Source organism: Suncus etruscus, chromosome 2 (assembly GCF_024139225.1).
Source record: "Suncus etruscus isolate mSunEtr1 chromosome 2, mSunEtr1.pri.cur, whole genome shotgun sequence".
NCBI classification, from domain to species: Eukaryota; Metazoa; Chordata; class Mammalia; order Eulipotyphla; family Soricidae; genus Suncus; species Suncus etruscus.
The window spans coordinates 65,030,412-65,058,213 of record NC_064849.1 but is presented as its reverse complement, the minus strand read 5'-3'; the positions used below and the strand labels follow the sequence as shown (position 1 = coordinate 65,058,213).

Sequence of the window (27,802 nt, the reverse complement as noted above, 5' to 3'; positions counted from 1 at the left end):
GGGGTCTGCGGGCCCGCAAACAAAAGAAGCGGATCTTGCATCCCGGTGCGGGAAAGGTGGGGGACCCCCCCCGCAACCCCTGGCACACGGGGACGGGGCCGAGTCCCGCATCCCGGCGGCTGCACGCATCACCGGGGCGGTGCACTCGGGCGGGAGTGGGGGAGCGCGCGGGGCTGGGGTGGGGGTCTCACGCGGGGCGTTGCGTGGCGCGCGTGCGCGGCGAGGCGGGGGCCGGGCGGGGCGGGGGTGCGGGAGGGAGGGAGGGAGGGAGGGAGGAGGAGCGCGGCCGGCCGCCCTCCCTGACCGCTCGGAGCGGGCTCGGCTCGGGCTCGGCGGCTGCGGCAGCCTCAGTGGCCGGGCCCTGCCTGCCGGAGCGGAGGCGACCTAGCATGTGCCAAGGCTTCCCGGGCGCGGCGGCAGCGGCGGCGGCGGCGGCGGCGGCTCCTTGCAGAAGCGGCCGCCATGGCCAAGTCCGGCGCCGAGCTCACCCGCGAGCTGCAAGGTACGAGGTTGCGGGCTTGCTGCGGGACGGCCGGGGCGGCCCTTTCCTTCCTCCCCGCGCTCCGGCCCGGCCCCCCGACACGCGCGCGCTCCAAGGGGAGCCTCCTCCTCTGCACCCCGCTGCCGCTCGCTGCGTGCGTCCCGAGCAGCCTCCGTCCGCTGCCCGCCTCCCCTCGCCCCTTCTTCCCAGCCAGGACCCTGACAGCCCCCGAAGCCCCCCGGGCACGCACGCGCCACGACCCTCACCCTCCCGGACCCCCGCGCGCCCTGGGCTGCGGAGTCCCCGCCGCGCTGCCGGGAGCTGCCCATGGTCCTGACCGACTCCCGGCTGCACACACACACACAACACACACACACACACACACACACACACACACACACACACGCCCTCCTCGCGGCCCCGCCCCGGAACCGGCCCCGGAGATGGCACCCCCACCCACCCCACCCCACCCACTCCCGCACGCCTTAGGACGCCTCGAGGGTCACCCAGGCGGGTGGAGGGAGAGGCCTGGATGGGAGCTGTGACCGTGCACTGGTCTCTGCGGCGCCTCCCACCTGCCCTGTCCCAGACCCGGTCCCAGCCCGCCAGCCCGCCACGCTACCTTCCGGGCGACCTCATGCCCTCTCTCTCAGGTTCGGTCAGGTCCGGAGGTGGCCTGGTCACCACCTGCCAACCAGGACTGACCCCACTCCAGACCCTCCCACACATAGGAGCACAGGCAAGCCCACCACAGGGAGCAGGGTACACTGAGAGGAGAGGAGCGCTGTACCCCAGCAGTGCCCCACACTATACACAAGCACACACAGCAGGTGTGAGGTGTGTGTGTGCACCACAGTATTTACAGAAACTCACCTTCATGCACACAGAACACACACACACACACACACACACACACAGGCACTGGAGGTGGGGGGATTTGACCAGGGCTCACTTAAACACTAACTCTTCTTCCCACTCCTAATAACCCCAACACACACACACACACACACACACACCATTTTCAAAACAGTACAGCTCCTCATTCACATCCCCCCATCAGCCCAGCATCTTCAGACAGAGTAAAAGAACAGGTATACACTCAAACCCCCAGAAAGCAGTCCCAGGGACACCCCCACGCCTCCATACACTGACTCACTGTGTGTGTCACTGGCTGCCGGCACGCCCGGCTGAAAAGATCCTTCACAGCCTCAAAAGTGTAAGACACACCCTCCCACAGTGCCACTCAGCACTGTCCCGAGTCAAAGAATCCTGCCCGCGCTTCAGCCACCCTTCTCAGAAAATCAGCACCCAGGCAATCAAGTCTCCATCCTGGCCCTAGACTGCTACTCTTTCATTCTTCCTCCTCGCATCTGACCAGGAGAGCTCCTGGGTGGGTGGGGTACAGGGCAAGGAGAGCACTGAGCAGTCCCCATCCACCTGCAGACAGTATTCGCCGCTGCCTGAGCCAAGGGGCTGTGCTGCAGCAACATCACGTGAAGCTGGAGACCAAACCCAAGAAGTTTGAGGACCGAGTGCTGGTGAGGGCACTGGACTGGGGTCGCTTGGGTGGTGAGGGCAAGGAGCCTAGAGACACAGGGGACAGAGATGGAGAGACATGTGGAGATGTAGCCAGGGAGTAGGCCCAATGAAGTGCATGTTTTGGGAGCAGAAGTGGGTGTCAGAGAGCCAAGACCACTGCTCTGAGGGAACTCAGGAGAACAGAGGATGCTCCAGTTCAAGACAGAATAACTAACACCCCCTTTCTCTCCCTTTCTCTTCCCACCCCAGGCTCTGACCTCTTGGCGCCTCCACCTTTTCCCCATTAAAGTCCCAGCCAAGGTGAGTGGTGCTGAGGAGCATGGCACGGTACCCTCCTGGCCCCTCCCACTGGGTTGTACTGAGCTGTGCCCCATGCCCCTAGGTGGAGAGCTCCTTCAATGTGCTGGAGATCCGCACTTTCAACACCCTCGCCCAGAACCAGGTGAGCACAGGATCAAGGTCTGCTGTGAGAGAAGGTGGGGAGGGCAAGTTTGCCTGATGCCGCTGCTTCCCCAGATCCTCGTGGAGACTGAGCGGGGCATGGTGAGCCTGCGGCTGCCCTCTGCTGAGAGTGTGGACCAGGTGACGCGCCACGTTAGCACAGCTCTCTCCAAGGTCTGCCCAGGCCCTGGGTGAGTGATGAAGGTCGGTTCCCAAGAGACCACTGCCCATCCCTCCTTCCCTCTACATCCAGGTCCTCAGGACACAGGGGAGAGGAGACCTCCCTCCACCAGGGGTTTGAAGCTATAACAAGGAAAGAAGGGTACGTCTCTGAGATGTGTGTCTTGCAGGTGTCTGATCCGGCGTGGAAACGCAGACACCCCAGAAGGGCCCCGGGATACGTCCCCCAACTCTGAGACTTCCACATCCACCACTCACAGTGTGTGCGGTGAGCAGGGGTGCAGTGAACAGGGGCAGGCTCTGGAGGGCGGGTTGGAAACACCTGCCCAGAGATGGTGTGATTGGGGCTGTGCTGGCCCAGAACCCCCCACACCATGCAGGAGGTCCCAGTCCCCATGCCCTTTCCTCCAGCCCCAAGCTTCCTCCTTCCTCCTGTTACTCCTCATGGAGCCAGCTTGCTCCCCTCCCTCCCATCCCATCCCACCCCCACCCTGCAGGTGGCTTCTCAGAGACCTATGCAGCCCTGTGCGACTACAATGGGCTGCACTGCCGAGAGGAGGTGCAATGGGTGCGTGGGATGGGGCTGGCAGGTGGGCATGGGACCCAGAGGGTGTGGCAATGAGGAAGAAGAGGGGGGAGGAGGAGTGGAAGGGAGGAAAGGGGAAGAGGAAAGGGAGGAGGAGGGAAAGAGGAGAGGAAAGGGAGGAGGAAGAAAGAGAAGAGGAAGAGAGAGAGAAAGGGGAGAGGAAGAGCAAGAGGAGGGAAGGCAATAAGGAGGTGGGGTAAAGCCGGAAGAAGAAAGGAGGAGAGGGGGAACAGGGGCAAGGGAGAGCAACAGGAAGAGCAGGAAGGGGGTGTGAGCTAGTCCCACCTCTCCAAGGATGTGGACACCATCTACCATGCTGAGGATAACCGGGAGTTCAATCTTCTGGATTTTAGCCATCTGGAGAGCAGGTAAGCTACAGGCAGGGATTCTGCCACCCCCACACCCCACCTCCAATCCCAGCCTAACCCAGTCCTGACTCTTCCAGACTTTCCCTTCTGCTACTTCTCCTGTTGTCCCACATCTTCCTCCCATCCCCACTACCTGCTCCCCAGCAGCCCATCCCTGTCTCCTTACACCACCTCCTGCCAGCTAGCTACTGCCACTTCTCTTCCCCTCTCCTGTTCTGCAGAGACCTGGCCCTCATGGTGGCCGCCCTGGCCTACAACCAGTGGTTCACCAAACTCTACTGCAAGGACCTGAGACTGGTAGGGCCCTGGACCTCTGAAGGTAGGGGGTGGGGAGGCTTCTTTGGCTCTGGACCCCAAGACTTCCTCTGTCCTTTTGTCCTCAGGGCTCAGAAGTGCTAGAACAGGTGCTACATACCCTGAGCAAGTCGGGAAGCCTTGAGGAGCTAGTGATGGACAACGCTGGCCTTAAGACGTGAGACCAACCCCCTACCCAGCCACTAGCACCCCAGATATATCCTTAGGGTTTTGAGGCTCTGAGCATGGTGTGGGCCTCTGAGCTAGGTTCCCCAGCACCTCATTTCACAGAAGAGGAAATAGGGGCCCTGATGGGCACAGAGCAAGACAGCAGTCAAGTAGGACCTCAGCCTCCTGACCCCCAACCCCCTAGCCTGCCTTCACCAGCTCTGTTCTATTTCCTTCCTCCCTGAACTCCTGATTGGGGTGGGTTGGTCTCAACCCCGGGCCTGAGCACCTGTAGCTGGGCTTTGTCTCAGCAGTATTCCTGGGCACTGGAGCTCCCTAGCAGACCCCAGAGGGCCCTGTGGTTCAGCCCCAAGAAGACAGGTGGAGGAGGAGGGATCCCAGGGGTCCCAGGGATTCTGGGACAAACAAGTCCTTCCTCCCCTTCCCCGAAGGGACTTTGTCCAGAAGCTGGCCGGGGTGTTTGGGGAGAACGGGAGCTGTGTGCTGCATGCCCTCACTCTGTCCCACAACCCCATCGAGGACAAGGGTGAGCCCCAGCCCCAAATCTCACCCCCAACCGCCATGCAGACCCCGTCCTCGCCCAGAGCCCCAATGGGGTCTGAACAGGGGCTCTCAAACTTGCTGCCACTCCCTGCCCCACACTCTCATCCTCACCCCCAGGCCTGTACCCCCCGAAGCTCCCTCTGCCACCCAGCCGCTCCGGGGCCCATTTCTCTCCCCCTCCCCAGGTTTCCTAAGTCTGAGCCAGCAGCTTCTCTGCTTCCCCACGGGCCTCACCAAGCTGTGCCTGGCCAAGACTGCCATTTCTCCAAGAGGTACTTGTCCACTTTTTGAACTTCTGAACCCCCTGGCACTTCCTGGGTATTGAGCCACAGCATCCCAGAGATGGAGTGAGGGAAAGGTGCCCCCTTAGGGAAGCACCAAGAGTTATGTTTCTAGGGAGGAGGTGGGCTAGGGTCTAGCCAGCCCCTGTACCTGTACCCCACTGTGCTCAGGGCTCCAGGCACTGGGCCAGACCTTTGGAGCCAACCCGGCCTTTGCCAGCTCCCTTCGATACCTGGACCTGAGTAAGAACCCCGGGCTGCTGGCCACAGATGAAGCCAACGTGAGTCCACATGCTGCAGCCTGGAGCCCTGGCTCATGCCCGGATTGGAGGGTGGGGGGCATGAGGCCTGTCTCATGGGCATGGTGGTGTCTGCCCTGCCCTGAAGCCCTCTGTATCTCCTCCCAAGGCCCTCTACAGTTTCTTGGCACAGCCCAACGCGCTGGTTCATCTGGACCTGGCCAGTACCGACTGTGCCATTGACTTGGTGAGGGGCAGTGATAGGGGCCTCCAGGGTAGGTCTGTACCCTCATCCCCTCCTTGAATTCCTGTCCATTATCCTGGTGGGCACCCCCAGGTGGTACTAGTTATCCGTCAAAGCCTGACTGAATCCCAGAGGAGGAAAGAACTCTGTTCTAATCTGCACAGAGCACCTGTGAAGCCACCCTGGCCCAGGCTTCACATGGCCATTCTCTGCTGCCTCTAGGGGCCTGTGGGTGGGAGGAGACCCCTGTGCACAGGCTAAGTGGGCCTCCTGGCAATGAGGCTCACACAGACTGACCCAGAGGATGAGTGCCAGAACCATGACGAGGAAAGAAAGGACATCAGTGCCCATAGCATGATACCTGGACTGAGACGCCTCTCCTTTACCTCCCAGCTTCTGGGTGCCCTGCTCCACGGCTGCTGCTCCCACCTCACCTACCTCAACCTGGCGCGCAACAGCTGCTCCCACAGGTGGGCGCGCTGGGGTGCCGGGGGCAGACTCTAGTGCCCCCTCCCTCGCTAACCCCAGGGTCTCCACAGAAAGGGCCGGGAGGCCCCACCAGCCTTCAAGCAGTTCTTCAGCAGCGCCTACACGCTGAGCCACGTCAACCTGTCGACCACGAGGCTGCCCCTGGAGGCCCTCAGGTCGGGTGGGTGCAGGGTTGGGGGTGTCCGCAGGGACGGCGGGAGGGAGGAGGGTGAGGGGTAAAGGTGGGCTGTGACCTTCCTCCCACAGGGCACTGCTGCAGGGCCTCTCCCTCAACAGCCACCTCAGCGACCTGCACCTGGACCTCAGCAGCTGTGAGGTGAGGCACCCCAACTACCATCCTTCCAGGTTATTTCTCTGACCCTGGCTCCGTCCTGCCTCTGTGCTGCCCCTGCTGTGACCCACGCACCGAAGCCTGATCACACTCTCATTTTGGGGCTCAGGGGACTCTGGTCTGAGCCCTTTTCTCCAGAGGTCATTTGCTGTTTCCCCATTTAATACTTTGGGCTGGGAGAGATCCCAGGCTCTCCCGCCAGAGGGCAGCCGCCAGCAGTCTCTGAGCAGTTGCCTGGAGCTACTTCTAAAGGGCAGAGATGAGGGAAAGAACTACATAAACTGTACCCTCAGACAGTGATTCCCTGGGTGCTGAGTCTTAAAGGTGCCCTTTTCCTCCTTCTCACTGCCCACCTGTCCTCCCCACCCTCAGCTCCGCTCAGCGGGAGCCCAGGCTTTGCAGGAGCAGCTGGGAGCTGTCACCTGTGTGGGCAGTCTGGACCTGTCAGACAATGGTGAGTAGGTGCTCTTCCCTTTGGAGGGGGATTTGTGGGACAGCAGGGGCTGGAGGATGAGGAAGAAGCCCTAAGGAGGCTCCTTCCAGACCTCTTGCTTCTCCCGGCCAGGGTTTGACTCGGACCTCCTGACCCTGGTGCCCGCGCTTGGCAAGAACAAGTCCCTCAAGCACCTGTTCCTGGGAAAGAACTTCAATGTCAAGGCCAAGTGCGGCCCCTCTCCCTGCCCCAGACCCTTGCTGCACACACCCATGGGCTTTCTGGAGTCCCTCCAGCCCACTGCCCTGACCCAGGTTCACTTCGTGCTCCCCCCATAGGACCCTGGAGGAGATTCTGCATAAACTGGTCCAACTGATCCAGGAAGAGGACTGTGTGAGTGCTAGGCAGGGCTGGAGGGGACTGGAGAGGGCAGGGGGCCGTGGGACCGGGCCCAACCCCCACAGTGCCCAGTCCCTGCAGTCGCTGTCGGTGGCCGACTCGAGACTGAAGCTGCGCACCAGCATCCTCATCAACGCCCTGGGCAGCAACACCTGCCTGGCCAAGGTGGACCTCAGCGGGAATGGCATGGAGGACATCGGGGCCAAGATGCTGTCCAAAGCTCTGCAGATCAACTCCTCCCTCAGGTGCTCCCAGCTTCCAGGAGACCTGCCTCAGAAATACTTCTGACCTGGAAACAGAGGGAGGGATTTTAGGAAGGGAGTGGGGGGGCAAGAGTGTAGCTGCCCCTAGAGGAAGGGGTGCCAAGCCGGTGCCCACGTTCTCCGCAGAACTATCCTGTGGGACCGGAACAACACATCAGCCATGGGCTTTCTGGACATCGCGAGAGCCCTGGAGAGGTGAGTGTCCCTCACTTTGGACAGTGGCCTGAGGTTCCAGAGTCCCTGGACCTGGGCCAGGCCTGACTGCCAGCCCTGCCTTCTTGTTCTGTGTGCCAGTAAGCTGGTGTCTACGACGATCGAGGTGTCCAGGGAGGGTGGGGTGAAGTGGGGTGGGGTCTCCATGTGCCTCTCCCCGCACCCAGCTGTGCCGCCGTGCCCCACAGCAACCACACGCTGCGCTTCATGTCCTTCCCGGTGAGCGACATCTCCCAAGCCTACCGTAGCGCCCCTGAGCGCACTGAGGACATCTGGCAGAAGGTGGGGGTCAAGAGGCCAACACGGGTGAGTTGGGGGTGGGCCCACCGCCAGACCTCGCCCTGACCCGCTCCCCCGCTCCACCCCATCTCAGATCCAGTGGTGCCTGGTGAGAAACAACCACTCACAGACGTGCCCCCAGGAGCAGGCCTTCCGCCTGCAGCAGGGCCTGGTGACCAGCAGCGCTGAGCAAGTAAACGTTTCCCTCTGGGATGCCTGGGGCTCCTGCGGGGCATGCAGTGGAGAATGGGCTACAAAAGTGGGCATGAAAAACCCTCTTGGGGCCCGGAATGATAGTTCAGCGGGTAGGGCGTTTGCCTTGCATGTGGCGGACTCAGATTTAGTCCCACGCTCTATCTGGTCCCCCAAGCACTGCCAGGGATGTTTCCCAAGTGCAGAGAAATAACCCCTGAGCACTGCCAGGTGTGTCCCAAACACAAAATAAAAAATAGAGGCCTCGGGTGGTGCTCATAACTGGACTGAACGTGTCAGAGACCAAAAGACATACCTTCTGATTGGGGGCCAGTGAGATTCCACAGCAGGGAGGGTGTTTTCCTTGCACACAACCAACCTGGATTTGAGCTCCGGCATTCCATATGGTCTCCCTAAGCCTGCCAGGAGCGATTTCTGAGCAAAGAGTCATGAGTAAACCCTAAGCCCCACTGAGTGTGGCCCACACCCCCCAAAAAAATGTTTATGAGGACATCCCAAGGGAGAAAGAGGCGCCGGGCTGGTCAGTCATGCCCACCACCCTTGCTGTCTGTGGGCATTGAATGGGGTACCAGGGTTCCCCTGAACCCTGCATTGTGCTCCAGATGCTGCAGCGGCTGTGCGGGCGTGTGCAGGAGGAGGTGCGGGCCCTAAGACTGTGTCCCCTGGAGCCTGTACAAGATGAGCTGCTCTATGCCAGAGACCTAATCAAGGATGCCAAGAACTCACGGGCGGTAAACATTCACAGCTTCTCCCAATACAAGGGGTCAGCCATACAAGCAGGCATACCCGGGGCCTGCCTGGATTCTGCCCTCCAAGTCCTGAGCCCCAAGCACCCTTAGACCACGTTTTGGCCTCTTGTGACCAGAATCCGTTCTTTTCTAGCTGTTTCCCAGCCTCTATGAGCTGGGCCACGTGCTGGCCAACGACGGGCCTGTGCGGCAGAGGCTGGAGTCAGTAGCCAGTGAGGTGTCCAAGGCTGTGGACAAGGAGCTACAGGCAAGTCCAGGGGAGGGGGTCCCAGAGTGGAACAAGACCTGCCACCCAGGGCTGAGGTCAGCGGGGTGGGGGGGAAAATACTGGGGATGTGAAGGAAACGCAGGCCTAGGGAGCTGACTCAAAGTGCAGGAGTACAGTCTATGCATGCATGAGGCTCCTAGTTCAATGCCTAGCCCCACCCAGCACTGACAGGCATAGACCTATTGGTCTCCAGAGAAACACAGGTGGAACCAAGCAGGCTTCAGCATGAACCAGAGTTCCATTAGTATCCATAAAACCAATGGTCCCTGGCTCCCCTAACACTGGGGGGGAGGTCCCCTTGTCAAAAAAAAAAAAAGAGGTAGGGGCCGGAGAGATAGCACAGCGGTGTTTGCCTTGCTAACAGCTGACCCAGGACCTAAGGTGGTTAGTTCAAATCCTGGCATCCCATATGGTCCCCCGTGCCTGCCTTGAGCTATTTCTGAGCAGATAGCCAGGAGTAATCTCTGAGCACCTCTACCAGGTGTGGCCCAAAAACCTAAATAATAAAATAAAATAAATTAAAATAAATTAATAAAGGGAATGCAGATTTGAGGTCATTGCACTACCATTGTGCTTTGGCATTGCATAAAATGGGCTTGGATTTTGTAACTATGACCTTGGCCACTGAACTCTGGCCTCACTCTGCAGACCTCTAAGCCTCGTCCTCTCCTATCCATGTGGAAGGGTATGAAAGGCCCCTGGTCAGCTTGCAGGACCCAGGTGCTGCTGTGAACCAGCCCAGTGGCTTTGACATGCTTCTCGGGCTCCACCTTAGGAGGTCACAATAAAATACACACCCCCGCACCCCCCTCCATGGCCTGAGAGCTCCAGGAGCTGAGTGCTCACAAAACTGCATGTGGTCCTTGGAGCACCACCAGGGGTCTCCCCAAAACAAACCCAAAAATGCTTAAACCAGCTAGGATCTTTTCCACTGTGGGATCATCTGAGCCTGCTCCCTCCCTGCGTGTGGTTCTGGCCTTCCCCCAGGTGATTCTGGAGTCCATGGTCAGCCTAACGCAGGAGTTATGTCCCGTGGCTATGCGGGTGGCAGAAGGGCACAACAAAATGCTGAGCAACGTGGCTGAGCGTGTCACAGTGCCGAGGAATTTCATCCGAGGGGCACTGCTGGAGCAGGCTGGGCAAGACATTCAGAACAAGCTGGAGTGAGTGGGGGCTGGAGTGGAAGGGGTGGCAGGGGGGACTGGAATTGGCCCAGAGCACTTAGGGTTGGGGGGGGCCAGCCCTCAGCAATGAATAATGAATGGTACAGTCTCCATTACAAGGCCGAATCTTTGCCCTCTGATTGCCCTGCGCCTCCCTCACCTAAGGACTGAGCTGGGACTGTGCAAACATCACACATGCACACACACATCACAGTAGGAAAACAACAAACATGCATACACACACGCACATTCACACAGACGCACGCAAGCACCTGGATAGAAGAGACCACACAAACACACTCACTCATACCAACAGTGGCCCCTTCAGAAGTAACACGGGAACAACATTGAGGTCTCTGTCTTCCCCTCTCCTATGGGTCCTAACACTTTTACCCTGTGTCTGCCTGTACTTGCTTACACAGCACAGGAAGAGATTCCATATTCCTGCCAAGCAGAGCCCTCCTCAGAAGAGCTGGTCTCTGCTCTCTGAGCTCCCCAATATACTTAGCTCTATTTCACAGAGCTCTGCAGGATTACCCCCACCCCTTTCTCGGCCCTCTGTTTGCTTCCTTTTGGCCCACTCCCTATCCCCACCCTCTAGGCTGGGAGCATGATAGACTGGGTCACATTTGTGGAGATGGCATATGGTGGACCTCAGTGCCTCTTCCCAAGGCTCTATTCCCCATGGGCAGCCAGGCTTGCTAGCTGCTCCTTCACGGGTCCTGGGAATGATCAGGCAGGGAGGAGATGTCTGAGCAGCCCCCTGCACCCACAGTGAAGTGAAGCTCTCGGTCGTGACCTACTTGACCAATTCCATCGTGGATGAGATCCTGCAGGAGCTCTACCATTCCCACAAGAGCCTGGTAAGGTCTCAGCACCCCACCAGGAGCACCCACCCAGGCTCAGACCTGGGATGCTGGCCTCACCCACATCTCGTCTCCCACACACTACTCAGGCAACTGTGTTGGGCTCCTGTTCACACCTGTCCTTTCCTAGGCCCGGCACCTGGCCCAGTTAAGGACACTGTCAGATGCACCAGGGGGGCTGGGCCAAGGGCAGGACCTATCCTCCAGGGGCCGAGGCCGGATTAATGAGCACGAGGAGACCACAGATGATGAGCTTGGAACCAACATTGTGAGTGTCCCTCAACACCAGCCCCTCTTTAGCCTATGGTCTGAATTTGCATCTTCTGGCCCTTTGCATTCCATAGTCCTTGGTCCATCTCCCATGTGCTTACCAACCCAGCTTCTTCCCTGGGCCCACTGCTCTGCCCACTGTAGAAAGGTAGCAGGAAGGCTTCCCTTTAGGATACTGAGAGCCCTATATCCCGGCCCCACATCTCCCTCTGTCTCTCACAGGACACCATGGCCATCAAGAAGCAGAAACGCTGCCGCAAGATCCGGCCTGTGTCAGCCTTCATTAGTAAGTGTCCAGCCTTAGCACTACCGTCCTGGCTTCTTTTTTCTCCTGCTTCACAGGCCTACTCCCTCCCTTTCCCTTGAATCTACCCTCTCTCCCTTTTCCAGGTGGAAGTCCTCAGGACATGGAAAGCCAGCTGGGGAGTCTGGGGATCCCACCTGGGTGGTTCTCTGGACTTGGGAGCAGTCAGCATACAGCCAGTGGCTCATGGGAAGGCCTCGCTGAGCTGCCTACTCATGGCTATAAACTAAGGCACCAAACACAAGGGAGGCCCCGGCCACCCAGAACCACCCCTCCAGGACCTGGTCGGCCCAGTGTGAGTCCCTAAGGCCTGAACAGAAACAAATTCACTAGCTTTGCAGGGTTGAGGGATTTTGCTTAGGAATCAAAGGTCAGAGGCACTAGCCGCTGGGTAGTATGGGGAGTGGAAAGGGCTGAGACATGGCACCACAGACGTTGGTAATCCTGTTTGGAGGGGAATTGGATGCAGTTACAAAGAGAAACTCTGCTCACCAGCTCTGGTGATAGTTAGAACTAAATGGGATACCAAGCTGCAGAAATGCCAGGGTAGACTGAAGCCCTCCAGAGGGCCAACAGAGGCAGGAGCAAGACTCCTAGGGAAGACCCAGAGGGAATGACACAGGTCACCTGCATGGATGACATTCCAGAACCTTCCTCTCTGCAGGTGCCTGTCCCTGCCACTCGTCAGGAGAACGGAATGGCCACCCGCCTGGACGAGGGGCTGGAGGACTTCTTTAGCCGAAGGGTCATGGATGAAAGCTCCAGGTGGGGTGCCTGGACACTCAGCCTTCCTCAACAGACCTCATGGCCCAGGAAGGCTTCCAATGACAGTGGCCCCAGGCTGACCTCTGAGACATCTCCCCCATCTTTTTGTCCCCCATATAGACCCCCACCATGTTCTCTGAAGCTCCTCAAAGAGCAGGAAAATGGGATGGGGTGGGGAGAGGGAGGCCACAGGGCCTGCTGTCTGCCACCTCCTGCATTTGCCTAAAGGAACTGGGTCACCTGGAGGGGCAGGAAGGGGGGAGCAGGGGGCACCTGGGAGGAAATTGCTGACTTGAGAAAAAGGAGGAGGGTGCAGTGGCTCCTGAGAGCTCAGTGCAGAGCTTTGCCAGGGGGCCAGGGGGCAGACAAGGTGAAAACAGAGAGGGGAAGGAGATTGGAATGCCTAAACTGGATAAGCAACCCTCTCTTCCTTGGCATGTGCACCCCTATCCCCCACTCAGCTACCCAAGGACTCTGAGGACTTTGCGGCCAGGTCTCTCGGAGCCGCCTCTGCCCCCGCTCCAGAAGAAGAGGCGCCGGGGCCTTTTCCACTTCCGCAGGCCTCGAAGCTTCAAGGGGGACAGAGGACCGGGGTCCCCCACCACCGGGCTCCTCCTCCCTCCACCCCCACCCCCACCCCCAACTCAGGAGAGTCCCCCCAGCCCAGATCTCCCCAGCCTCGGCAATAGTTCCTCCCCCTGCTGGAGCCCTGAGGAGGAGAGCAGCCTCCTCTCTGGATTTGGGGGTGGCCGGGGGCCTTCTTTTCGAAGGAAGATGGTAAGTGAGGCAGTGAAGGTTTGGACTCAGGTTAGGGTGACATGGGACTTGTAATTACTTGTGAATGGGGCTAACTCAGAGCATGCTGGGAGTGTTCCATATTGGGAGTGAGGGAGGTAGAGAAGCCCCATCCCTCCCCGGGCTGGGGTTCAGACAGGCAAGGGCTCCTCTACCCTGCTCCCTGTGAGCCCTGGCCTGAGACAGGACTGCATGTAAACCTGAGGTCTTGTTCCAGGGCACAGAAGAGGCAGAGTCAGGAGAAGGGGGCCAAGCTCCTGGGTCTGCCCAGCAGCCTCGTGTCCATGGAATTGCTCTCCCGGGACTGGGAAGAGCCAAGGGTTGGAGCTTTGATGGAAAACGAGAGGTGAGGGGATCTGAAGGAGACAGCAGAGGACCCTATGGGGCCCTCTCTACCTCTCCCACCCATGCCCCTGGTTTAGGGTCCCCAGAGTGTCCTGGGAAGATCACTTCTTTTCCTACTAAAATGTTTGGTGGGAGAAGAGAAAGACTTTGGTGATTGATCAGCAGCATGACACCTGGTTTACCTTCACACAGCACCTACTCCACACACTTTCTCAACATACCTTCCCCGCACACCACCTGCATTATTACTTACATAATAGTTCTATTTAAATCAACTCTCGCTGTTTTTATTGCTTTTGGTCCACACCTGGGAGGGCCCCGAGCACACACTGGGAATATGGGAATAATGCAGAGCACACACTTTTGAGCCTATTTTTGAACCCTTCAACTTGGCACCAACTCATCCGTTTCTTGTTAACATAGATTGAATCAAAATATTATCTTCAAAGCCATGGGTCTATTGGACTGTTTGGGATTTTATCTTTTTTTTTTCCTTTGGTGGGACCCCTGGGGATTCTCAGGGATTACTTTTGGCTCTGTGCTTTGGGGTCATTTCTGGCAGTGCTGGGGGATTATGTGTTACCACCAAGCCCTCTATATAAACCAATGTGCTTCAACCCATTGAACTATTTCTGGCCCAAAGTCCTGAGTTTGAACCCCAACACTCTGCATGCCTCCCAGCACTGCTCATGCAGGTTTCCAAGAACCACTCCTATCAAAAAACTTTGCAAGAATATTGTACTAGTATTTTTCTGTTGCATATTCAGAGGACACTTGATATGCAAGTGTTTTAACCCTATTTTCATTCCTGTAAATTGTTTCTAAAGCCCCTCAGAGGTGTGGGTACTATATATTAGGGACAAAGCCCAAGTGTCCAAACTAAAACGTGATTATTCCAGGGCAGAGCCCTCACTGCTAATCCAGGGGTGATGCCTCATCAAGTAGACAAGACCTATTGTCTTTCTTTTTTTTGGGGGGGTCACACCCAGCAGCGTCCAGGGGTTACTTCTGGCTCTATGCTCAGAAATTGCTCCTGGCAGACTCGGGGGACCACATGGGATGCTGGGATTTGGACCACCATCCTTCTGCGTGCAAGGTGAATGCCTTACCTCCATGCTATCTCTCCGACCCTGACCTACTGTCTTTTTAGGGCTCAGGCCCAGAGCCAGAGGGCAGCATCCCAGCATGGCACAAGCGACGTTCTTCAGATGACGCAGGTGAGAATGGTCCTCCTCCTTTCTCTCACCCCTCTCTCAAGGTCCCTCATAATCTTCCCCTCCCCTCCCTCTCTTTTAGGGCCAGGAGCCTGGAAGCCACCACCACCACCCCAAAGCACCAAACCAGGTTTCAGTGCCATGCGCCGTGCTGAAGCCACCTGGCACATAGGTATGGGGGTCTCTCGAGCAACAGCCCTTAAAGCCCAGTGGTACTGGGCCCCAAAACCCACAAGAAGTGGACAAGAGGGCTGGAGAAATAGCACAGCGGTAGGGCATTTGCCTTCCGTGCAGCCGATCCAGGACAGACGGTGGTTCGAATCTCAGCATCCCATATGGTCCCCCGTGCCTGCCAGGAGCGTTTTTTGAGTGCAGAGCACTGAGCACTGCCAGGTATGACTCAAAAACCAAAAAAAAAAAAAAAAAAAAAGAAGAAGAAGAAATAGACAAAAAGGTGGATGGTAAGAAGAGAACCAGTGAAAATATGAAAGGATGTTTACAAAGCCACAAGCTCAAGATGAAGGACCAATAAAAAGCCCCATGTTTTCCATGCAGTGCAGCTACTGGCAGATGGTGCTGGGAATTCTCTTGAGTAGAGATAACCTCTGGCAACCATCCACAAAGCTGACCCCTCTAAAATGGCCTCCTTTTACCCGTGATTGGGCAAGAGGCAAGAACTGGCCAGGCCAGGCCCACATCAAACATTCTTTCAGGAAATAGGTCTCCAGGCTATCCTCAGTTCACTCCAAAAGGTGCCTTGCCTGTGAGCACTGAGATCCTGGATGTTTGCCCTCAGTTTGACTGCCCACAGGATTAACTGAGCCCTTCCTCCCCTCTTTTATTTGCCCCTTATCTCCCTTCCCTTTCCTTCTCCTCCCTCCCCTTTTTTTTCTCCCCTCGCTTCCCCTCCCCACTGGGTGCAAAAGAGTTGTGGGGATGAGGGTCAGAGCCTCTGATAAAAATGGTGCTTCAGACCAGGTCCCAAGCCTGGCAGAACCCTCTAACCACACAACAGTTCAGATATGCAGCAGCAGCCTCCCTCCTCCCTCCTGTGCCCTCCCCACGTCCTCTATGGGTGACAGCATAAGGACCACGTTCCAAGCAGGCTAGCCTGGACTTCTGTCCCTCCTGCAAGCCCCCAAGTCCACACTCAGACCAGGGAAAGTGCCCAGAGCAGAGTCTCAGAATTAGCTGTGCAGCCCAAGCCTTCACTCAAGCCTCACACATGTCCTTGGGCTCATGCAGTCCAAGATGAAACAAGACAGGACGTGGGGGGCGGAGCAGAGTGGCGGGTGCAGGGAGCCTCTCCTGGTGGCTATTCCCCATCCTCAGGCACTCACGGAATACTGAGGAGATGATCTAAGGCCTTGGCAGGGCCTGGGCACTGCAGCCCTGTGTGGACAGCCAGGTTGGTGACTGGCCTCAGGCCTCCACAGTCCCAGGACCCCAATTCTGCCCTTGCAGAATGGGTTCAGACCTGCTCGTCTATGGGCACAGCCAAGGCCGGAGCCCTGGCCTGAAGGAAGGAGTCAGCAAGGTCCTTGGGACTGAGGAGTGAGCAGAGACATAGGGTGAAGGGACCCAGGAGAGAACATAAGTTCTGGCCTCCAGGGCCTCTGGGCTCAGGAGACCAGGATGTTCTTTCACTGTTCCTTCCTCTCTTTTCCCATGTGCCAGCGGAGGAAAGTGCCCCCAGCCACAGCTGCCAGAGTCCCAGCCCAGCCTCCCAAGAAGGGGAGGAAGAGAAAGGAGGAACCCTATTCCGGGAGAGGACGGTTCTCGCTAGGAATGTCAAGGTGAGGGCCAACAGGGGATGGGAAAGATGCTGGTGGTATCAAAGGACTTGCGTGACCCCATGTCTTCCTTCTCCAGCTGCAGGACCCCCCTTTAGCTCCACGACCCCCCAAGCCAGTAGCTGGACCCAGGAGCCGCCGCAACCCCCAGGAGCCAGGAAGCAGGGAGGAGGCAGAGGCTGGGGGTGCGGCCCCAGGAATGACCAAACCACGGCTGAGGCTGGACTCCCAGAAGGATCAAGAGGAGCCTGAGGTGCAAGGTTTGCCTTGTGGCCAGAGAGGGGCTGGAGGGTTCCTGGACCCCACCACCTGCACCAGCTCCCCTTCTGGGGTGTGGAATGAGGTGTCAGCCTGTGAACCCCAACAGGGGCCAGACCCGCCTTGGTTGTCATTTCAGGGCCCCCAGAGCCAGGTCGCCGGGCCGCCCCACTGAAACCCAAGCGGACACGGCGAGCACAGTCCTGTGACAAGCTGGAGCCTGACCGAAGGCGGCCACTGGATCCCACAGGTGCCATAAGGGTGGTTGAGAAGATGACTGCCTGCCCACCATCTCTCCTACATGGCATGTCTCCCCCACCTGTGGGCACTGGCTCTCTCTGCCCCAAACATTGAGATTCCTGGATTTGTCCCCAGTAGGAGCCGGCGAGCCTGGAACAGACTGACAGCCACTGTGCCCCTCCCAGCCCTCGTCTCGAATGTGCCTCACAGGGAATCACACCCCCATATGCCCACACCTCCAGGCCCCTGCCAGCCCCTGTCCCACGGGGCAGGAGGTGGGGGCCAGCCTGGGAAAGGGAGACTCACCGCCTGCCTCTCGCTCTGCAGAGAACTGAGGGGCGGTGGGGGGTGGTGCCTCTATAGCCCCAGGGGCTCATTCCCCACTTGTATAGAATAAAAGACCAAAATCACTGCCTGCCTCTTCTCTGCTGTCTTCCCCCACCCCTGCTCCCTGCCATCTGCTCCCCTTCCCATGAGCCCCTCAGTGGGGTGCAGGGGTACAGCCCAGAGACTGGAGCTGGAAGCCGGGGAGCAGGAAAGAGCAAAGAGCGGAGCTGCTAACTGAAGAGTGTACCACGCCCTCAGCCAGGAGGGCTGTCCTGCAGGAAAAGGGACATCAGGGACAGTCGCCAGCTCCCAGCCTCCATGCGACCGTTTCCCTGACTGAGGGAGGAGCAGGCTGTGCTCACAGGCATTCTCATGAGTGATGACCAACAACGCTGTGTCATCCTGGAGATCTGATCTGTGGTCAGAACCCCCAGGGCTGTAGAACCCCCAGATTGTCCTGCTGGAACAACCCCTTCCAGGACTGCTGGTGATGGTCTTGCTCTAGGTCCTCCCCCACTGCCAGGCCCTCCTTTCCCCCACCTCAGAACACTGCACCTGGTCATCTCTGTTCCTCTGCACCCCTCATCCCTGCATTTGTATTAGCATCTGCCTGTTTGTATGTTCCGCACCTTTTCCAGCTCTTCCCAATTCCCAGAAGCTCCCCTGCACCTGGCTCAGTGCCAGGCACCCAGTACCTGCCCAGCATAAAGCACGGAGTCAAGGTTTCCTCTTACACAGATTCCTCCCAAGTCACCATGGACCTCAGTGTCCCCAGTGCACAGTTTCCAGTGAGGGCACCATTCACCTGGTTTCTAGAGGAAGTAGAGATTCCCCATCTCTATGGGGTGCCGGCCCCAAGGGTTCAGTCTCCAGGAAGGGCAGTGCCCTGGCAACCATCCCTCCAGCACTCCCATTCTCTTGTCTGTCTTGTGTGGCTGGGGTGGCAGACAGAGCAGTCACTCCACGGGGTCCCTTGTGAGTCCCAGTTCAGTGGTGACTAAGGACCTGCCCCCCTCCCAGCCATGAAAATAAGCAGGTGCAGCTGGTCTGCAAGGGGCATGTAGGGGCATCCTGCTGTCCTCAGGAAAGAGCGCGTGTGTGCATGTGAGAGACAAGTGTCATTGTGCTACCTTCGTTCTCTGCGGCCGCAACTGTCCTAACAAGTGTGAGGTGCAGCCTGGAGACGGGCGTGTCTCCCCGCGTGCATCTGTGGTGCTGTCACTGTCGCAGCATCACATGTGCTGGCTCCCGTGTATGTGTCAGGATATGTGTGAGCCAGGGCGTCCTGGCTCCTACCCCCTATCTTCCTGGTGACTGCGCACGCATCACGGCAGAGAGCCCCTCTTTGGTGCGGGGTGTGGGTGTGGCACGGGGAAGATGTATGTCACTGTGTCTGTGGGGGTCCTGCCTCTCTGTACCCTCTACTGCCTTCCCCCCCATTCGGTGGCTCCCTCCCAGGCAATGGCCCTGCCCTCCTCTCTTCTCCCTCCCAACCCGTCTGTGAGGGGGGAGCTGGTACTGCAGGCCCCCCCTCCCCATCCAGGGCCCATAAATAGCAGCAGAGCCGGAGCAGGAGCTGGCGCCAGCGGCAGGAGCAGCAAAGGAGTCCAGGACAAGAGGTGGAGAGGAGCCCCCCACGAAAAACTAGGTGAGTATTCCCTACATTCCAGTCTCCATCACATCTTCCTGAGCCCTCGGCAGACCCCACTTCATCCTCTTTCCATACCCTGTCCAGAGAGAACTGATTGAAAGCTGGAAGGTAGCCCCCCAAAAATAACCCTCACCAATCCAGCTCCAACTAGGCACAGGCTATGGGGTGGGGGGTGGGGGTTCCAGCCCAGCTCCGGTGCCCATTTCTGAGGAGGCAGCGGACTGTATACCCACCGAGAGACAGATACTCCCAGGGTGGGGGCAGGCAGACACACCCCACGCCCCGTGGACTAGTGACAGGGACAGACATAGAGAATAGCAAAGCATTAGAACCTGGCCGGGTGCAGCATGTCTGAAGCCTCATCCTCAGACTGGGTCCCACAGCTGGGGGTGTGGGAGGGTGGCCTGCATGCATCCCACGGGCAGAATGGAGGGGGCTGCAGCTCCCCCAAAATCCTGTCGCTAAGAGACGGCTCTGGTGCTGCCAAGAAGTGTGAGAACAAGGGGGGGCTGGGGAGGGAGAGGAGGTTGTCATCGTGAGAGCCCCTGCCAGCAACCTGGAGCAGCTTTCCCCAAGCCCCCACCTGAGCCTGCCAGAAGGAGGGACGTGGGGGAGGCGGATAACCCCAGAGCACCATCCAACCTGCTTCCTGCAGCACACAGCAGATCCCCTCCCAAAAAAAACCCACTCAAAGCCCCACCCCCTCCCCCCTTGGCCCAGTTCAGCCCCACTTGGATTGAGTGCACTGCTGGCGAACATCCGCGGGAAATGGCAAAGGCGCTGAGACAGCAGAGAGCCTGAATCGATGCATGACCTAGGAGCCAAGACTGCCCGGAACACCCCCTCCAGCCCCACCCCAGCTGAGAGAGCTGCAGCAGGAACAGTGCCAGGCTGGCAGGGAGGGCAAGCTGAGGGCTCCCCTAGGAAGCTGAGAGAAGGGGAAGATGACAGGGCCCCCCTGAGAGCTCAGGGCAAGGCGGTGTGTGACCCCCAGCTTCCAGAAAGCAGACCCCTCTTCTGGTAGTTGCTGTGCCCAGACTATTTGTTGTGTCCACTGCCAGCAGCATGTCAGAGACCGAAATGGGGTGGGTGCCCGAGCCCCCCGCCATGACGCTGGGAGCCTCCCGCGTGGAACTGCGGGTGTCCTGCCATGGTCTCCTGGATCGAGGAGACACGCTCACCAAGCCGCACCCCTGCGTGCTACTGAAACTGTATTCCGATGATCAGTGGGTAGAGGTGAGTACACCTGGCTTTCAGTTCAACTGGTCCCCTGGCCTGGGCAGGAGGGAGGCTGAGAGAGCTTGCAAACCCTGAGGGAGTGTGAGGACTTGTGGCATTATCACAACCACAAACCACTGATTCACTGAGAAAATCCAGGGAATCCCTTGGGTCAGCCCCCACCCAGCACAGGGCCTAGTTCCCAAAGGCCTGATGAACAAGCACCCCAGATGGCACCTAATCTGGGGGGCTGGTGGTACCAGAGCTTGGGAGGGGATAGTGGCTGGGGCTGGAGAGTCCTAAGAAAAGTTGGTGCTGCCATCCAAGGCAGGCCCTGAAGGTCGAACCCCCGGTGCCTATAGGTGGAACGCACAGAAGTGTTGCGCTCCTGCTCCAGTCCTGTCTTCTCTCGGGTGCTGGCCCTTGAGTACTTCTTTGAAGAGAAGCAGCCGCTGCAATTCCATGTATTTGATGCCGAGGACGGAGCCACCAGCCCGCGAAATGACACCTTTCTGGGCTCCATTGAGTGCACCTTGGGCCAGGTGGGCAGTCCCCAACTTCAAACAGAGAGAGCTGAGCCAGCCAGATTCCCCTCTTTTGGGAGCTTTCACTCCCTCCTCCCTCATCGCCTGGGGCCCAGTGCCTGCCACTCCAGCCACTGTGGCAATGAAATCCTATCCCAAGTTCAGCCCCTGAGTGCCATCTCCAGGCACTCAACTAGCTTGAGCCTGGTTGTCACAGCTGGGTCTCCCTCTACCTCCACTTCCAGATCGTGTCGCAGACCAAGGTCACTAAGCCTTTGCTGCTCAAGAATGGGAAAACAGCAGGCAAATCCACTATCACGGTAGGTAGAGGTCACCTGTGCCCATCTTCAGCATCCAGGGTTTCTTTATATCCAGGGCAATATCAGCCCCAGGACCAGCCTCACCTACGGGAAAAGGCAGTGGGGCACCTTGAGGAGGCAGCTTCTGCCACCCTGTCTTCCTTGCAGATTGTGGCTGAAGAGGTATCTGGGACCAATGACTATGTGCAGCTGACCTTCAGAGCCCACAAGTTGGACAATAAGGTGAGAGCCCCAGAGCATAATCCTCCACTGCCCCGCTCAGGTGTCTAACCCTCCCTCATTACACATATGTCCCAGGACCTTGTCATGCGACACCCTTTACCCTGTGCCCCAGGATCTGTTCAGCAAATCTGACCCTTTCATGGAGATCTACAAGACCCACAGTGACCAGAGTGACCAGCTGGTCTGGAGGACTGAGGTTGGTGCTTGGGGCCAGGGTCACAGAGGGAAGGAGGGTTGAGGAAGGGACCTCTTCAGGAGGGATGACCAATCCTCTGGTGCCTCTCCAAGGTGGTGAAAAACAACCTGAACCCCAGCTGGGAGCCCTTCCGCCTGTCCCTGCATTCACTGTGCAGTTGTGACTTGCACCGGCCTCTCAAGGTGAGCCTCTGCCATAAAGTCTCCTGGAGGCTCCACTGGCCTCTATCTGAGACCTTCTCCTGAGTACACCTGTCATCCCACGATGGGTAAAGAGCTGGACATAGGTTTGAGCTCTACTCCTATGCCTCTTATTGGCCCAAGTCCCTGCCATACAAGGCTCCACAGGTGGCCTCTACAGCCAGGCTGAGGACAGTGGGTAGGGACACTGTTGAGCCCTGAGTCTCTCTCCCTTGCTCCAGACAACACTATAAATCATTCTAATCCTGCCTGAATGCTGACCCCAACCCTGACTCCTCTGCCTCTTAGTTCCTGGTATATGACTATGATTCCAGTGGAAAGCACGACTTCATCGGCGAATTCACCAGCACCTTCCAGGAGATGCAAGAAGGAACAGCAAAGCCTGGGCAGGAGGTGCCACAATGCCTTCCCTCCCCCCACATCCCACCCAGATCCTCCACCCAGGGGGACTCCTGAGACCCCCCAGAGATAACAGGAAGCTGAGCAAAGAGGCTCTGAGCCCTGGGAGAGAAGTCTTGCTGTGGGAGGGGTTTCTGGAAGGGGGAAGCAAGGTCATATAACAGCAAAATGATGCTGGGCTTATGGGATGTTGGGTTCTAGATTCAGTGGGACTGTATCAACCCCAAATACCGGGACAAGAAGAAGAATTACAAGAGCTCAGGAAGCGTCGTGCTGACCCAGTGCACGGTAATCGCGGGACCTGTCTCAGACCTTCCCACTCCAACGCTGCTTGCCATTCTGATGCCCTTGCCCTGTCCCATTCTGACTTCAACCTCAAAGCTCAAGGGCTCATCTCTTTCCTCACCCCTCCCCAGGTAGAGAAAGTGCACACCTTCCTAGACTACATTATGGGCGGCTGCCAGATCAGCTTTACGGTAAAGGCTGGGCCATGGGGAGGGGGGTGGAAAGAGGAGCCTCTCCTGCACCCTGGCATCAATAGTTCATACCCACATATCCCTCATGTGTCTGATGAGATAAAATGACAGTTTCACCTTCCTTGTTTGTTTGGGAGCACACGGGTCTGGGGTTGGATCGGGGAGGGTCAAACCAGAGTCTCCATATGCTGTATGCTGCCCTTCCAGCCCTTTGAGCCATTCCCTTACCCTCCTGAGAGACCCAGCCTCTAGCCTGTTCTCTCGGTGAGAGGCTCTGGAATCCATCCACCAGGTGGCCATCGACTTCACCGCCTCCAATGGGGACCCGAGAGGCAGCCAGTCCCTGCACTGCCTCAGCCCCCGCCAGCCCAACCACTACCTGCAGGCTCTGCGAACTGTGGGGGGCATTTGCCAGGACTATGACAGGTGGGGGAAAGAAAAGGGGAGTGGGTGCAGGTAAGGAGTCCTTGCCCAGTGGGTGCCCAAAGTCTTTTCTTCTCCGCAGTGATAAGCGGTTCCCAGCGTTTGGCTTTGGAGCTCGAATCCCCCCCAACTTTGAGGTAGGCTGGGAGCAAAGGGAAGGAAGGAAATAGAAAGTCCAAGGGGAGGAGCAAGGGGACAGAAAGACATCCTGTCCTCATCCACAACCCTTACAGGTGTCTCATGACTTTGCCATCAACTTTGACCCAGAAAATCCTGAATGTGAAGGTAAGAGAGGGGAATCTCGAGAGGGAATTGAGGGACACCCTTAAGGCAGCACCTATATAACTCCCAGATACTCTTGCTGTCTATAAACCCAGTCTCCTGTCCCACCTCTGTCCAGTCTCTGGTCCAGAATTCCTCCCACCTCTCCCTGCTCCTAGCAGGTCATTTTCCCACTGTTAGGTAAGGAGCTGGGGCTTGGGGATGGAGTAGTCAGTCAGGGCTGGCCTAAGCAGGGGAGTTAAGTAGTTAGGGCTGGCCTGAGAAGGGCCACACCTCCTTGCTAAAAGAACCCTGGACTAATATCTGCCAACCTCTCCCTCTACCAGAGATCGCAGGCGTTATTGCCTCCTACCGGCGTTGCCTACCCCAGATCCAGCTCTATGGCCCCACCAATGTGGCCCCCATCATCAACCGCGTGGCAGGGCCAGCCCAGCGAGAGCAAAGCACCGGTCAAGCCACGGTGAGGAGACCAGTCAGCAAACAGGCTTGCTGCCCAGCATGCCCTTGGGAGCAGGGGTGGAGCTCCAGGCCAGGGGCCAAGCTTGGGGAAGAGCCCAGTCCTAGCACCCAAAGCCGACCCCTCCTCCCTCCCTTCCTGCTCCCCAGAAATACTCGATACTGCTGGTCCTCACAGACGGTGTGGTGAGCGACATGGCTGAGACCCGCACGGCCATCGTGCGTGCCTCGCGCCTGCCCATGTCCATCATCATTGTGGGCGTGGGCAACGCTGATTTCTCTGACATGAGGCTACTGGATGGTGACGATGGTCCCTTGCGCTGCCCTAAAGGGGTGCCTGCAGCCCGTGACATCGTCCAGTTCGTGCCCTTTCGGGATTTCAAGGATGTGAGTGCCTGACCTTCCATCTAAGAAAGGGCCCTTTTTATGCCCTGCTTCGACTACCTGATTTTGGTCCTGCCAAGATGAATGGCACTGCCTGCCAAGGATCCCCAACCCCAAACTTCTGTTGTCTGTCCCTGCCCTCATTTGCTTCTCTCCATTTTCCCCTCCCCTGTTATCTGGCCCTTCCTGTCCACTCTCTGCTCCTAACCTTGTACTGGTCTGTCCCCCAGGCCGCACCCTCTGCACTCGCTAAGTGCGTCCTGGCAGAGGTGCCCCGGCAGGTGGTGGAGTACTATGCCAGTCAGGGCATCAGTCCCGGGGCGCCCAGGCCCAGCACTCCAGCCACGACCCCAAGCCCTAGCCCGTGACTGCCACCTACAAGACCCACTCGCTCTCAGTCTCTCAGTGAGTCCCGGGAGCCCAAATGGGTGAACAGTAGAAGGAGCAAGGTGGGGCTGGTGAACCTCATTTTCTCCTCTGTGATGGCGTGGAGGGTGAGCCTGACGATTCGACCGATCCTCACTCCCCTCCAGGTGCCTGTTCTGACCCTTGTGACTCCAGTGACCAGAGCCTTTTCCTCTTGGACCAGCTGTGCACCCTGGGCCCTAGCCGTGAGGTGAGCCCTGCCCCCTGCTCCAGGCCCTGCGCTGCTCAGCCTTGTGGTTCCCCAGTGACTTTCTTCAGTGACTCCAACTTTCTGGTCCTAATAAAGGGAACTGCTCCTTGCACCTCAGCCTCTACCCACTGCTTCAGGTACCCGTCAAATACAAACAACTCACTAAGAAATGAGGATGATGGGGTGGGCTGAAGAGATAGTACAGTGGGAGGGCACTTGCCTGATACCAGCCTACGCAGGTTAATTTCCCCAACCCACCTATGTTCCCACGAGCCTACCAAGAGTAATTCCTGAGCACAGAGCCAGGAATAAGCCCTGAGCCCTGCCAAGCTTGTCTCCCACAATAAAAGAAAAAGAAAAAGAATCAGCACCTTTCAAACTTGCAGTCAGAGCACCCAAGGCCACCCAATGTCCCTGAAGTTTTCCCCCAATTGTGTGCCTGGAGGACCCAAGGAGCCCCTATCCTCACTCCCAAGCCCACGGAGCCCAGGCACCATGGAAGCTAATTGTGGGAAATAGGGGTGCTAATAAGGGGCTGTCGAGGAGGGTAGGTTGGTCTCTTTCTTAGAACTGTCTCCAGAGAATTCCTGCTGAGTCCCTAGGGGTTGAACCCCGGCCCCCACACAGATGTGTGGTGGGTTAAAAGGGGTGTTTTGGGGGAGAGAATGATGATTATGAATCCAGATGGGGCACCTCAGATCTGTGCAGCCTGGCCTCCCAGGGTGCTTGAAAGCATGTGACGTTGTGCTTGTCCCATCCTTGAGCACAGCCAGGTGGTTGAGGGATTTGGCTGTGTACACTGCACCCTCAAACAGCAGCCAACATGGTTGTTTTGCATGTGTGACGCTTTGTGTCAAGTGCTTGGAGCACGTATTTTCACCAGGCCCTTATCACTTGTCTGGGGACAAGGCTTGGTTTCAATGCACTCATGGTCAAAGAACTGGTAAGCCTGGAAGTCAGGGCCATTTGACTAAAACGTTCAAACTTTCATCTCCGCTCTGCAACTGTTATTTGGGGTGCATTGACCTTGAGGCGTGGTATGTGCTGAAATGGCCTGGGGATTGGCATCTCTGCCTGTGTGTGTGATGGGCAGGACCTCAGTCCACAGAGGAAGGTGTACAAGAGTGGTGGAGGTATGGTTGGCAGAGCAGGTGCCAGAGAGCAGGTGACAACTCATGTAATCTCCAGGGAAAGTGCAGAGAAGCTGGGCTTCCTGAGAATCTGCCTGCCCCCAGAGTAACAGTTATTATTAAATGTTACCCCAGGTAACATTTATGACAGGGGTGAAGAGGCTAAAGGTACAGGTGTAGCTCAGGGAGGAGTCAGAGATGGTGATAGGTCCTAGTAGTAGAAAAGGGGGTAATGAGCAAAAAGGAGGATGGGAAGGTTCCCAAGAGGAGGAGGAAACAACCAGGTTAGAGGAGGGGAGGAGGAACAAGAACAGGGATGGGAAGAGACAGCTGGGGAGGGGGTGGAGAGAGAGGACAGAAAGGAAGAGAGACATATGGGAGCCTCTTCTCCCACATACAATTGCTTCTCCCCAATTATGTCCCTTAGAGGACCTACAGCATTGGCTGATGGGGGAGCTACTCCCAGCTCAATCCCCTGCTCTGCCCAGAACCTGGCCCACTCTCCCCATAGGCTGCTGAAAACTGGGTTACCGTGGCAACTAGGAGACAGCCTGATAGCCATAGGCAGGCTTGGCCTGGTCACTGCAGTGCTTTGGCTTCTGCGCAGTGGTGGTGGGAGGAGGGTCTTTTTGATCCAATCTCTCTCTCTCTCACTCTCTCTCTCTCTCTCTTTCTCCCCCCTCTCTCTCTCCCCCTTCCCTCCTCCCTCCTTCCCTCCCCCCCACCAAGCAAATATAAAGAATGCCAGAACACTTAGCCAATAGAATTCCATCTGGACTTCAAGTTTAATTCACAAAAGCTACATTCTCTCAGCTCTAGTATCCTGGGGAATGAAACACCAGCCCTCAAAGATGTTGAGCAGTCAGTGTGCCCTATGCAGGCCTGTAGGTCGAGGCAGCCTGGAGGGAACAGTAGAGGGCCTCTGGTCCATTGCCCACACTGCAGCCAGGGCACTGGAGCATGGAAGGCAGTGCCCCTTTGATGAAACAGCCTTTTCAGCTTGGGGGTGGGGTGGGGGGTTACTACTGCCTTTGCACTCAGAAGTCGCTCCTGGCAGGCTCGGGGTACCATATGAGATGCCGGGATTCAAACCACCATCTGTTCGAGCCAGCTGCATGCAAGGCAAATGCCTTACCGCTGTGCTATCTCTCTGGCCGAAGTCTTGATTTAATGAAGAATTTTTGCCCCTCTTGGAGGAACCATGGGACTCCCTCATCAAAGAGTATAGAACTGGGAAGATGTTTAAAGTCCTCCAACAGAAATGAGGATCAGATATAATTGAAGATCAAGGAGCTAGTGGCTTGTGACAGTAAGACCAGTTCCCCAGCTCCTGCCCAGGGTTCTCTCCCAACGTCACCCACCGCCACCACCTTGCCCTACCAGCAACGAGGGCCCTTGCTACTCTGGTACCTGGAGGCTTTGAGATGGGCAGGAAGAGTTTTTTTCTTGTCTGGAACCCCAACTCTGCCCTGTGGCTGGGGAACTGAAAGCTCACCAAAACAGTGGTCCTAAACTGGGAGGTGACAAGTTGCGGACGGAAACACAGTCTCATTACTAATGACAGTCACCTATGTGCCCTGCAGGTTGAAGCCTTACATTGAAAGAAAGAAAAAAAAAAACTAAACAGGAGTAGCTCGACACTCCCTCCCTCCCTTGCATCCACTACTACCCCACCTTGACCCACTTGGCCAACCCTGCTGGAGACCAGGCCTCGCGCTGGCCTCTGCAGATCTGTGTGCCGGTCCTGAAGGGTGGTGGGGCAGCAGGGGAAGCGTTTCTCTGCACAGTCTGCGAGAAGGGCAGAAACCCCCCACTCCCAGGAACTTTGGGGGGGCCTCTGTGGGGTTCTGGAAAGCTGTGTCTGGACCAGAAGGAAACGTCTAGTGAACGGTGCCACCGCCTTGCGTGGAGCGCCCCCACCCACCCACCCGCCACTCGGGGGC

At 57.6% G+C, this 27,802-nt stretch overlaps 2 protein-coding genes across 4 annotated transcripts; both read left to right on the top strand.

The window, feature by feature from the left end:
- The first annotated feature begins 276 nt into the window (after window positions 1–276).
- On the top strand, window positions 277–17,446 carry CARMIL3 (capping protein regulator and myosin 1 linker 3). Of its 2 annotated transcripts, none has more exons than XM_049768327.1 (40): window positions 277–502; window positions 1,925–2,019; window positions 2,270–2,320; window positions 2,403–2,462; window positions 2,537–2,652; window positions 2,812–2,909; window positions 3,139–3,209; window positions 3,522–3,595; window positions 3,817–3,892; window positions 3,979–4,067; window positions 4,510–4,604; window positions 4,807–4,893; window positions 5,074–5,183; window positions 5,311–5,388; window positions 5,779–5,855; window positions 5,925–6,029; window positions 6,121–6,190; window positions 6,578–6,659; window positions 6,771–6,867; window positions 6,977–7,031; window positions 7,110–7,282; window positions 7,427–7,495; window positions 7,702–7,795; window positions 7,887–7,985; window positions 8,608–8,736; window positions 8,888–9,001; window positions 10,010–10,185; window positions 10,961–11,048; window positions 11,182–11,319; window positions 11,544–11,607; window positions 11,712–11,920; window positions 12,290–12,390; window positions 12,852–13,167; window positions 13,403–13,531; window positions 14,681–14,747; window positions 14,827–14,916; window positions 16,422–16,540; window positions 16,617–16,797; window positions 16,935–17,045; window positions 17,174–17,446. In XM_049768327.1, the coding sequence occupies exons 1-40, from the start codon at window positions 463–465 to the stop codon at window positions 17,197–17,199; spliced, it is 4,119 nt and encodes a 1,372-aa protein (XP_049624284.1). In that variant the 5' UTR covers window positions 277–462; the 3' UTR covers window positions 17,200–17,446. The 2 variants fall into 2 exon arrangements, with proteins under 2 accessions (XP_049624284.1, XP_049624283.1); XM_049768326.1 differs by having other exon boundaries at window positions 17,171–17,446.
- A 1,475-nt stretch (window positions 17,447–18,921) lies between these two features.
- On the top strand, window positions 18,922–24,841 carry CPNE6 (copine 6). 2 transcript variants are annotated; one of them, XM_049768154.1, is made up of 17 exons: window positions 18,922–19,010; window positions 20,078–20,249; window positions 20,594–20,773; window positions 21,001–21,075; window positions 21,223–21,297; window positions 21,410–21,493; window positions 21,586–21,675; window positions 21,982–22,086; window positions 22,294–22,380; window positions 22,509–22,568; window positions 22,861–22,994; window positions 23,074–23,128; window positions 23,225–23,276; window positions 23,600–23,733; window positions 23,880–24,116; window positions 24,344–24,518; window positions 24,647–24,841. In XM_049768154.1, the coding sequence occupies exons 2-16, from the start codon at window positions 20,079–20,081 to the stop codon at window positions 24,479–24,481; spliced, it is 1,677 nt and encodes a 558-aa protein (XP_049624111.1). In that variant the 5' UTR covers window positions 18,922–19,010; window position 20,078; the 3' UTR covers window positions 24,482–24,518; window positions 24,647–24,841. The 2 variants fall into 2 exon arrangements, with proteins under 2 accessions (XP_049624111.1, XP_049624110.1); XM_049768153.1 differs by having other exon boundaries at window positions 20,075–20,249.
- The last annotated feature ends 2,961 nt before the right edge of the window (window positions 24,842–27,802 follow it).

What these genes read in the sequence shown, in the direction of transcription:
- CARMIL3 (XM_049768326.1), top strand. Translation starts at nt 463, where the DNA reads ATGGCCAAGTCCGGCGCCGAGCTCACCCGCGAGCTGCAAG. An exon ending in CCATTAAAGTCCCAGCCAAG is followed by an intron (nt 2,321 to 2,402) that starts GTGAGTGGTGCT and finishes CCATGCCCCTAG; the next exon opens with GTGGAGAGCTCCTTCAATGT. An exon ending in CACCACTCACAGTGTGTGCG is followed by an intron (nt 2,910 to 3,138) that starts GTGAGCAGGGGT and finishes CCCACCCTGCAG; the next exon opens with GTGGCTTCTCAGAGACCTAT.
- CPNE6 (XM_049768154.1), top strand. Translation starts at nt 20,079, where the DNA reads ATGTCAGAGACCGAAATGGGGTGGGTGCCCGAGCCCCCCGCCATGACG. An exon ending in TTGAGTGCACCTTGGGCCAG is followed by an intron (nt 20,774 to 21,000) that starts GTGGGCAGTCCC and finishes CTCCACTTCCAG; the next exon opens with ATCGTGTCGCAGACCAAGGT. An exon ending in CAGCAAAGCCTGGGCAGGAG is followed by an intron (nt 22,087 to 22,293) that starts GTGCCACAATGC and finishes GTTGGGTTCTAG; the next exon opens with ATTCAGTGGGACTGTATCAA.